This window comes from Sceloporus occidentalis, unplaced genomic scaffold, assembly GCF_023333645.1.
Source record: "Sceloporus occidentalis isolate IW3139 unplaced genomic scaffold, rSceOcc1.0.p SCAF_3, whole genome shotgun sequence".
Lineage (NCBI taxonomy): Eukaryota > Metazoa > Chordata > Lepidosauria > Squamata > Phrynosomatidae > Sceloporus > Sceloporus occidentalis.
In genome coordinates, this window is record NW_028316983.1 from 164,925,471 (window position 1) to 164,936,684 (window position 11,214).

Sequence of the window (11,214 nt, forward strand, 5' to 3'; positions counted from 1 at the left end):
AAAGGATGTTAAAGATCTTTAGAAATGTTGACAGGCATAACCATTTGTGCTCACCCTAAAGGCTGGGCGGATGAAATACTGGGTTTCCCCACAAATAAGAGACTGTCTTATACAACACTATGAAGTAGAAGTTAAAATGAATTAAAGTAGACAGGATTGGAAGGCCAGAGTTTGGGGGTGAGGGATGGAGGGGTCCAGGGCCAGGCTTGCGCCCCCTGCTGCCTGGATCTGCCTTTGCCCTGGGGATGCTGGCTTCTCTCTCTCCTTTCCCTCCTTCCTTTCTTCCTTCTGCTCTGGGCCAGGGCTTTGTTTTCCTGCCGGCGGCGTCTCTCTCTCTCTCGATCTGGCTGGGCTTCCTTTCCAGAGGCTGCCCTTATCTCGCCCCGCACGTTGCCTAAGAACACAATGGCAGGGGCTCCGCAGCAGAGGAGGCTATAAAAGGGGCGGCCCAGGAGGCAGCCAGCCAGAAGCTCCAGAGAAGAGCCCAGCAGCAGCAGCAGCAGCAGCAGCAGCAGCAGCAGCAGCAGCAGCACTAGCAGCCTCTCCTCTCCAATCCTCCTCCTCACTGCTGCCTAGCGCCTTGCCAAGCCCTCTCCAGCCTCAGCCACTGCAAAAGGGATCTTCTCCTCTCAGCTGGAACCTGGCGATGGATTGCCTGCCATGGACCATCCTCGCCCTCCTCCTGGTCCTCCTGAGCATCCCCCAGGCAGGTAAGAGCAGCAGCAGCCAGAAGGAGGAGAAGGAGAAGGAGACCTTTCCCTTCTGCTTCTTCTGCTTCTTCTTTTTAAGAGTCTTGGGTCCTGGGTTTGAGTGATTGTGATGATGCTGATGCTTTCCTGGCAAGGTTCATTCATTCCGAGAGTGGCTTTGCCCTTGCCATCCTCTGAGGCTGGAGCGCTGCTGGACTGGGACTCTGGAGTCCTGGGTTCGGATCCTGGCGCAGCCATGGAGACCCACTTTGGGCGAGTCACACTCTCTCAGCCTCGGAGGATGGCAAACTCTCTCTGGAGAAACTGGCCAAGAAAACTCCGTGAGAGGGTCGCTGGAAGTCCAAAGCGACTTGAAGGCACCATCATCATTATCACCATCTATCATCATCATCATCGTTATTCTGTATTACGGATGCTAAAGCAGGCCCCCTTAGAAAGATAAAGACGATGATGGTGATGATGAGGATAATAGCAATAGCAAGTGCATTTCTATACCTGGCTCCATGCTCTGGAATTTGGGGATTTGTAGCTTGGAGAGACATGTAGCCTCCTCCGTGAGGGCTCAAAGTTCCCAGGATTAAATAGCCTGGAGCCAGGGCAGTTCAAGCGGTGTCAAACTGCGTTGATCCTTCAGTGTGGACGCAGTCCTACATTTCTTTGCGCTTTGTCAACCCTAATCCGAAGGGAAGCTATACCTGAGAAAATGCTCCAAGGGAGGAAATAGCTCAATTTCTTCTCATCTGGCATGAAGGGATTGGCTGGGGGGTCCTCCATTTCCCGGACATGTCCTCCATTTCCACCTTCTCTCCAGAAGGAACGTCAGAACCTCCTCCATTTGGAGCATGGATTTATATTTCTGTGAGTGGTTTCGTTTTTGGTTTTAGTTTTTCTTGGGTCATGTCCTACATTTTTTTTCCTCGAATGTCCTCCATTTTCCAGTGCTTTGTCCTCCTTTCTGTGTAACACGTAGCTGGGGGAACTTTGGGAGATGCTCTCCAGAGGCCCTGTAGAACTACACATCCCAGGATTCCATAGGACGGGAGCACTTAAAGTGGGGCTCTTGAAGTGGCAACACACTGTTTCTTCATGGTTGCAGACATAACACAGTTTGACAATGCTTTCGCTGCCATGGGATTTGTAGTTTGGTGAACTAGTTAGCCGTCTGTCCAAGAGCTCTGGTGCCGCAACAAACTACAGATCCCAGGATTCCATAGCATCGAGCCATGACAGTTAAAGTGGTGTCAAAATCCATTATTTCTACAATGCATATTTAGACTTGGAAGAGGCTCCACTGATACTGTAAAAATCATCCAGTTTGAGACCACTTTGAGCACAATCTTACAGAATTCTGGGATTTGTAGTTTGGTGAGGCCCCAGCCCTCTTGGGCGGAGATGGCTAAAGACTTTGTAAAACTACAGATCCCAGGGTCCCATAAGATTGGGGCAACCAGATAGCCACCATTCTGCCTTGGAGGAATTCCAAAGAGGTCCTCTATTTGGAGCATCACCTAAGAAGCATGAATGTATAATTCTATATGAGTGCTTTTAGCTGTTATTTTGTAAAGTCCTACATTTCCCCCCCCCCGGAATTCCCTCCCCCCCCCCCATTTTGCCCTGCCTTGTCCTCCTTTGGAGTTAGGACCTTTGGTCACTCTGCAGAAAAGGGACCTACAGCCCTTAAAAGTGGTGTCAAGCTGCTTTCTTCCTAGCAGTGTAGATGCACCCAAGAGGCCTCAGCCTCAACCAAAGTCTTGGCTGAGGCTGAGGCAGCCTGGGGTTCCTTTCCAAATCTCCTGCCTTTTACCCCCTCTTTATCACACTAGGGTTGATTTCGGCATTAAAGAGAAATTAAAGCGCATTTAAAGCATTCCTCAAATGAAGTGGCAATGGCGAGTAGTTGTGAATGATTATCACAACCAGTTGCACAAATAAAGCAATATCAGAAGTGCATTGTCGCTGAAATCCTGAAAGTAAAAAGATGTGTGTTAATGCTTCTTTGTGACCACTTTAATGGTGGGTTTTGTGCGACATCGCATGAAATTGTTATGCGTCATTACGTGATTTTCCATGCCTCCATCCTTTGTGCGCTCACTCACCGCTTTCTTCCCTCTTTCTTTCTATTGCATCTTCTTCTTCCCAGGTGGCGCAGAGCTGAGCCTTTTTGGGAGCACAGAGAAGCCACCATCCGATGCTCTCTCCTCACCTTTGCGCCGGACCAAACGTTGTTCCTGCTCCACCCTTTTGGATAAGGAGTGTGTCTATTTCTGCCACCTGGACATCATCTGGATTAACACCCCTGAGTGAGTCCTCCCCCTCCTCTGCCTTAAGCCCTTAATGGAGTTGCTATCTTGCAGAGCTTGCAGCTTCAGTAGCCTCCTGCCAGGCAGTACTGACTTCATCCACAATGAAGAAATAGTCCAGTTAGCTTCCAAGATCAAACAGAGTCTCTTAGCAGCGATTCTCAAACTTTGGTCCTCCAGATGTTTTGGACTACAATTCCCAGAAGCCCCAGGCAGCTTGGCCAACAGTCAAGAATTGTGGGAGCTGAAACCTAAGAAACATCTGGAGGACCAAAGTTTGGGAATCGCTGGTACTAGTGCCTTTAGCATGTCTTAAGCTGCATCATCACTGCAGAATTAATGCAATCTGACATGCCTTTAACTGCCCTGGCTCCATGCCATAGGATTTTGGGGGGTTTGTAGTTTGGCTTAGGGCACTGAGCTCTAGTTTGGCAGACTGGCAATTCTGGGCAGTGTGCCCTTCCTAGGAATGAAAAGACAGGAGTCTCGGGGGTTATTCAGATGGGGTTTTTCAGTGCGACTATCCAAATAATCTCACTCACCCATTCCAGTTTTGATGTTCACACTATTTATTTTAATCAGAACCACATCTCTGTAAGTTCTGTTGCCCACACGTGTCGGCACTGCAAATAAAGATGGAGCTGCTGATGCGGATGTATTCTAAACACATTCAAGGCATAGAGAGTTTTATTGCAGTTTATCCTGGCTCTATTCACACTGGTTATTCACACAATGTGAATCTTTTAGAAAAACCTAGGGAAACCACCCCCAAGATCAGGTTAATCTCCCCCTCCCCCCAAAAAAATGGATGCATTCGAAATGCATGTGAACAACAAAGATTCAACCCACATTCTACTAGAATTATTTTGATCATCTGCATAACCCTTTAGGTGGCAGGGAGAAGTGTGGAAGTTTGGGGCACCTGGGCCTTTCCACCTCACCTTCCAAATATTCCGGAATAACGTTACGTCATTCTGACGTACTATTGATTGACAGCTCCAAATAAGGTATGGAGGAGAAAAATCGATTTATTTAAAAACCGATTTCATTCCAAGTAGGAACGCTTGCAGGTAAAAACTTCGATTTAAAAACCCAAATAGGAACGAAGAATAAAAGCGATTCGGAACGCGGGATAAGACCAGGGTTATTTTGAATCGGTTTTATTAAAAACGTATTTTTAATCGTTTCAAATCTTAAGTGAGAACATCCCCAAAAAGTTCTTAATTGTTAGACATGCTAGGTTGTGACCAAAGATGTGATAGAGAGGCTAGTAAAGGGGTTTCATATTACTGAAATACAGACCAAAGAAAAGGCAGCCAGACCCTCCCCTGCTCCTTTCTGCATCAAGGAATGAAGGGACCCAAGTTCTGGTCTGCCAGGAGAAATAACAGGAAATCTCTCCATTAATTTACAGGCCAGCATTTTAAAACAAAGTTGGAGATTTATCATCTTTTGTCTAAGTCTTCTCAGTAAGTCAGAGATACATCCCATGGCAGTACCACTTGAGGTGATTCCCTCTCCATAGATAAAATTAATTGTACCAGGCCTCTTCTCCATTGCCTCAGAAATGGAAGAGGCAATAAACTCCCTGGTGAAGGACCCAAACAGTGCCAGTACTTAATTTCTAAGGAGATTGACTAGGTTTGGCCCAATATATAACCCCTATTCCTCCCTTATCTACCTGATGCTAGCAAGCAGAGGGACCTCAAAGAGCTGCAAAGGGGAGATCTAAGTGTACCTGAGATTTGGCATCACCTTAGCACTATGCCCTTTGAATCTGGTGGTCTTAGCTCTATGCACTCAAAAAAATAAATAAAACCTAAACAGCCCTCTGACGATGCAATAAAAGTTGACATCAAGGCTGTGCTGTCGGAAAGAATCACTACCAGCAGAATGCCATTGGATTTGGGTGTAAATCTCCTAGGGTTTACTCCCACGGAAGCATGTTCCTTAAGCATTGTGGCTGTAATCCCTGAAACCAATAGGATTTGTGGCAGCCATAAGTATTCAAAGTTGGGGCCCTGGCATATTACTAGGAGAAAAGGCTTCTTCATAAAAAATAAAAATAAAAATCAAGATATGGAGGGTTGTAATCGATTTCTAAAAAGAGCGTAAAAGTCCCATTAACTTCAATTTAAGGATTCATTCTAAGTACACTCAGTAACTTGGAGACATACTTAACTATTGCAGACTTGTACTAACCTGGCCTTAAAGTAATTTTAAATGCTTCTGGGCATCCGCAAATAGGGTTGTCTAACACAGTCATTTTAAAGCCAGTTCAACTGTTTGTTTTGGGCAGTGGGTATGTCTATAATCTTACTTTAATTCATCCATAAACCAACTAGTTTACAGAAGTGTTGTAATTTTAATGGATTCTTTTAAGACAAAATCTGGCCACATTCTTTCTTTGGACTCCAACTAGCTTAAAACAGTAATGTGAAGAAGGGTCTGTGGTTAACCATCTTGCTTTACAGATGAGCAAAGAAAATCTTAGATCAGGGTAGGAAACATACAATACTCCAGATGTTGCTGGACTGCAGATCTTAGCAACTCCAGCCAGAAAGCGCAATGGTGAGGAATGCTGGGAGCTGCAGTCCAGTATTATCTGGAAGGATACATAATTCTTATGCTTAGCACTAAACCATTTGAAGTAATTGTGTGTGTGCAATTCAAAGCATTCTGATAAGTGTACTGAAATACATACACATTTTAAAAGTTATCTAGCACTAGCATATAGTGTTTTAATAACCATTTTAATACATAGTTGGGATTGGGTTTCTTTGCTAAATAGACAGGAGCAATGAAAACCTTCCAGTATTTATTTAGGACAGACTTTGGTGGATGCTGTTGCGTATGAGGTCTACATATCAAAATATCTCATGTTTATGTAGATGCAAACCTGTATCTGAGATTACACTTCCTGACAAGTGTAAAGTTACTAGTTATTAGTTAAGAAAACTGAGTAAATATGTTATCAGCCTGAGCAGTTTTATTCTTGCGAAATAAATTAGAACCCTAGAGTTCCTGCAAATGAAATTAATGTTTTCTTTTCCTCTTCTTCATAACAGGCAGACTGTGCCATATGGGTTGGGAAGTGCTTCTCGAACTAGACGCTCACTGGAAGATTTACCTCTTGGAAGCCTTCAGAGGTCTCCGAACAGATGCCAATGTGCTAACCTGAAAGACAAGAAGTGTACCAACTTCTGCCAGGCTAGAAAAGAACACTGGTATGTACTAATGACACCAGATCCTATCTTATCTTGGAAGCTAAAATGAATTCCAGGTGTAAGCCACCTCTGAGTATTCCTTGCCTAAGAAAGCCTTATGAAATTAATGGGGTGGTCATAAGTCAACAGGCAACTTAAAGGCACGTGCACACACAGCTGCACTGTTTTGTCCTCTTTTGCCTGTGCTGTCAGGAACTAAGTAATAGATTGCAGTGTACTTATTCAGCCGCATAAGTATTACTGAAAAGGTTCTGAGCAGAGTTTGGGAACCCATCCTGGTGGGAATCTGTGATTTGTTGTCTAAAGATAACATTTCCATCCTCTAAACCTGATCCACAATGACCTGAAGAGGTGCTGATGCTACTACTAAAATTAAGAAGTTAGATGTGTGTATCTGAGTTTTCAGAAAGCTTAATATTTAGCTACAAAATCAGAGCAGTTTAGTGGATAGTTTATTAACTTTACACAAGGATTCAAATCTTTGTTCAGCCTAAACTACCTGCCAGGTGGTTGTGGTAGTGCATAAGTTTGGAGGAAGGGAAGGATCCAGATATAATTAATAAATACAAGGAGGTTGTACAGTCTGTGTATGGAATGTAAATTTTCTCATAGCTGTGCTTCATTTTTTTCTTCCCGACACATAACAGGATACAGTCCACTATAGAGAAAGGATGGAGACAACTTCCTAAAGATGGAGACTGCAAAGGGTTTGGGTGTCCATTCAGGCAACTAACCAACAGCAAGAAAATGAGAAGGTGAGTTGGTCCTTTTCATCCATTGATTGAAAAAAATATCTTTGCAATTGATTGCAAGACACATTCCAAAGAGACATTGGAAATGTAGTATGGGATGGTTCTACCAAGGGGTGTAGGGTAAGATCATAGAATCATAGAGTTGGAAGAGACCACAAGGGCCATCCAGTCCAACCCCCTGCCATGCAGGAGACGACTGCTTCACATGCCAGATACCAAGGGCAGGGACTGGTGGTGAGATGCTATTATCCAGCACACTCTGCACCTTACAGCCTGGAATAGAAATCATATTGCTCTCCAGATATTGTTGGACTGCAGTGCCCAGTAACCATAGCCAAAAAAGCCAATAGAGAAGAATGCTGGGAACTGAAGTCTAAAAGCAACTGGAGGGCAAAATGCTAGCTACCCTGTCTTAAGCTATACCAGTGCCCTTGGCTGTGGTGGAGGACACAGCACTGCCACTAAGTCTTGAATTAAGGCTAAGCAATCTCAGTCCAATTTGCTTCATGACTGTGTGAGTCGTAAAATGCCATGGACCAGTTCTCAGTTAAAGCAAGATGGATCCTTCACATCATATCCATAAAGCTTTTTCTAGCTTCTACCTTCAAAACACATCACAGATCCATGGTACAAACAGCTTTTGACACAAATACTAACTTGGTTCCATTTCTCAAAAATGCATGCACAAGGCATTAGGAATTGTTATACAGTATCTAAGAAACAGGATCTGAACACCTGTATAGAGAAGCGGCTTTTTGGCTGTTTTGACAGATAGTATTTTACTCACATGCAGGATCCAATACTAAGCATAAGCTTTTCTACAGATAACAGAGGGTATTGCAACTTTCCCTGCAGGATTTGATAGTTTACTTGTGTGCATCACTTGAGAGATGTAGTTCACCTTACTATCATCTTGAGGAGGAGAGAAGCAGGCCAGCAACAACAGGCCTCTGCCTGCTAAGAAGACAAGCCCTCCTCCTGACCACCATCTTGCTTGTCTTATTGCATGTTGTTTTTATGATGTGTTAATTTTTATTGATTCTGTGAACCGCTTTGATCACCTCGGAAAAGCGGTATAAAAATAAAACATATTATTATTATTATTATCATTTATACCATCTTTATGAGACTTATGCCACCACTTCTGCCTTTGATGGCTTCGGGAGAGAAAGAAACGTTTTCTTTAGGAGAAAACTCTCCTATGTAGTCTTCAGAACAAACAGCAAATTTAGTGAGGAAGTTTACTATTTCTTTTCTTTGTGCCAGGGCAAGATGGCAGCTTTATAAGATTATACTGGACCAAGTTGTGTGTAGGAATATAGGAACATCTGTTTTTCACATACATTCTCCAGAGCAGCATGGGAAAGTAACAATCTTATAGCATCTGTGCTTAACAATTTGTAATATTCTGCCATAACATTTTTGTAATAATGAAAAATTTATTAGATGAATATACAACTAAACAGAATAGAATGCATGGTTCCTGTGTCTATAAATGCATTCCTATATCATACACATGGTATCTTAACTTATTTAACTTCTTGTTTCTGCAGATTAGATACCATCAGTAACAGCATCAAAGCATCTTTCAGTATTGCCAAACTGAAGAGCAGGCTTCACAAACCAAAGCAGCTGAAGCATAACCGAACATATAAAAAGCAAAATGTTTGGGAAAGCCTGAAGACGACATCTTAGTGGAAAGATCACCAACCCTAATCCTCGAGTCATCAAGAATTACTGACAAAGCATTGCTGAAGCTCTGTTTTGACTTCTTAACATTCCACTCCTGGAAGAGATCAAGGAGTGTTGTTCTAAATATTAACTCTCTAAAGGTAAAGGAGGGCCCAAATAATCTTCCATTTGGACAGATGACAAAGCAGTTAAATACTGCCATCCTCTTGGAATTCAGCTGTGCGGGTTGGGTCAAAGATTGTTCCTTCAACTGACTTTTTTTGAGTGGACTATCAGAAGAAGAAGGGGTAAATTTGGGCTCCAATTGTGAAGAGAGGGGAAAACTGAAGCAGTTGAGTTCATTTAGTTTGACAGGTTTCAGTCAGAGCAGCTCAAAATGCAATGCACAGCTGTTTTGGGATCAAGATGATCAGAAGTGGAGAGGTTAAGATTTAAAAGAAAAGACTTCTGTAGCTTTGACTCTAAATGCAAATTGACTCTGCAAGTTTGATCAGGAGCCATCTCCTATCTAACAGGTCTACCTCACATACTCTGGATTGCACTCTTGCCGAAGTGTTGTTCTAACTTTTTGTGACTTTCATATGTCACCCAAAGTCTCTTATTTAATTTTTTTAAAAATAGCTCAAGGACACCTCTAGCTCACCATTTAGTTCCATCTGAATTTTCAGGGCTGTGGATCAAAACTGTGCTCTAAAACTGATGGGGAAATAATGTTACAGTTGTCTATTCTAGACTTAACACAGTTTTGGCAGAAGTAGGCCTCACTGTGTTTGAAATAATTCTGCTTAGAATGGAGGCATAAAGGGGTTTCCATAAATGGGAGATGAGCATATTTTGAGAAACTGCATGAACATTTACAATCCAAAGATGGTAAGGTCTTACAATGTTCAGTGTAATGTGGAGATCTGAATAACCAGTATTCTGATATGGGGCTCTGCTGCCTGGACCTGATTTCAACAAAAAGAGAGGTTCCTAGAAAGCAAGAGATATTTTAGAAAATCTCTAGAAATGGGAGAAAGTGAAATGTGGCTGTTGGTTTAAAAATAAGGCCAAAGGTTAATATTTAGTTAATGTTAGTAGAAGTGAATTTATCTGTTCTGACTGAATTTGCTGAGTAGGGTCTGAACTGGCTTTTGTATGATGTGCTTTTATAAAATCTATCTATCTATCTATATATAATATATTTATATCATGGAACTGTCATTATATTTGCTATGTTGAATATACATTGAAACAGGCCATATTGGTCTATGCACGTCTTACATATTTCTGTATGAAATTTGGGAAATGCCTTATGCCTGTTAAGGTAACATGAGAAATAAATATTTTTAAGTACTACAGTGGTGTCTTTTATGATAGCTGTTCAGTTGCCTAGACTAAAATGACAGACATTTAGGGGAGGAAGGGAACGTGTTACACAATGGTTGATTAGCCCACTTTTAATAACTAAACACTCTGAGTTCTGTCTTGGAAGAGGTGGCAACAGTCTAAACTTCTCTTATTGAACAGCTGCTTAGAATGCAGCTGGTGGCACTTTTCACAACCTGTAGCTAATGGTGGTGGCAAAAGCATCACCCTTTTATTTTTCCTGAGTGTCAGGCTGCTGTTACAGTTACAGGTATAGTAAATGTAAAATGTGACCACACTGTTGAGCCAGCATGGTGTTCAGCTCGGACTCTGGGTTTGAATCTCTGCTTGGCCATGGAAACCCACTGTGTAACTTTCAGCAAGTCACAGTCTCATAGCCTGAAAGAAAGGCAAAGACAAACCCTCTGTGAACAAATCTTGCCAAGAAAACCATGTGATAGGGTCACCATAAGTTGGAAACAACTTGAAGGCACACAAAAACAACCACCAATATTACCCTATTAAAACACATAGGATAGCTTTGTGTCCTTCTTTATAGAGGTCAGTCCTCTATTTTGAGTCAATCTGAAAGGCTGTCCAATCCAAAGCCCAGTCTAAAGATCCATTGGAAGGACAAGCAGGGGACATTAACTTACCCCTGGAGTTCAAGTACTGTAGACCAAGAAGACACACAGGTTACAGGGGTAGTCTATAAGCATTTAACACAAGTCACCATGAGTTTCTCAGGGCTGAAGGGCTTCCCATTCACTTCTGCATTAAATGAACTGTGGAACATTTTCTGACCCCCAATGTATTGAAGGTTAGGGTTAGGTTTCATGTACACTTGAGTGTACTCAATGAAAATTCCAGTACCTCTGCCCTCTGAATGGGGCCAACCTACTGTCAACCAGAATACATTGCTTTGATTCTCCACATCATGGTTCACAAACCATTCCCTGATGGCACAGAAAAGGAATGCTGGTGCAATCTTCAGAAGGAAGCAAATTTGAACGCTTATATTCAGTTCAGCCTAGGGCAAAACCTTGAAGGTGGCACAGATGGACCTATTCTTGAATCTAAGGTGATGTGGGATTCGAAAGCCTTGATAAAACACAACTGGAGCTAACTAAGTATTTTCTCTGTTGCTTAACCTTTGCTCATTATCTTCTTGGGAAAGATTTTCTTC

General features: G+C 42.6%; 1 protein-coding gene across 1 annotated transcript; it reads left to right on the forward strand.

The window, feature by feature from the left end:
* Positions 1 to 530: 530 nt before the first annotated feature.
* Positions 531 to 9,992, forward strand: EDN1 (endothelin 1). Its single transcript, XM_089518808.1, has 5 exons — positions 531 to 710; positions 2,851 to 3,010; positions 6,079 to 6,237; positions 6,885 to 6,992; positions 8,543 to 9,992. Exons 1-5 carry the CDS (start codon positions 647 to 649, stop codon positions 8,682 to 8,684), a joined length of 633 nt encoding a protein of 210 aa, XP_089374934.1. The 5' UTR covers positions 531 to 646; the 3' UTR covers positions 8,685 to 9,992.
* Positions 9,993 to 11,214: the final 1,222 nt, after the last annotated feature.

Bases quoted from the DNA above. Each gene is read 5' to 3' on its own strand.
- EDN1 (XM_089518808.1), top strand. From the start codon at position 647: ATGGATTGCCTGCCATGGACCATCCTCGCCCTCCTCCTGGTCCTCCTG. The intron at 6,238-6,884 runs GTATGTACTAAT...GACACATAACAG, and splicing joins CAGGCTAGAAAAGAACACTG to GATACAGTCCACTATAGAGA. The intron at 6,993-8,542 runs GTGAGTTGGTCC...TTGTTTCTGCAG, and splicing joins AACAGCAAGAAAATGAGAAG to ATTAGATACCATCAGTAACA.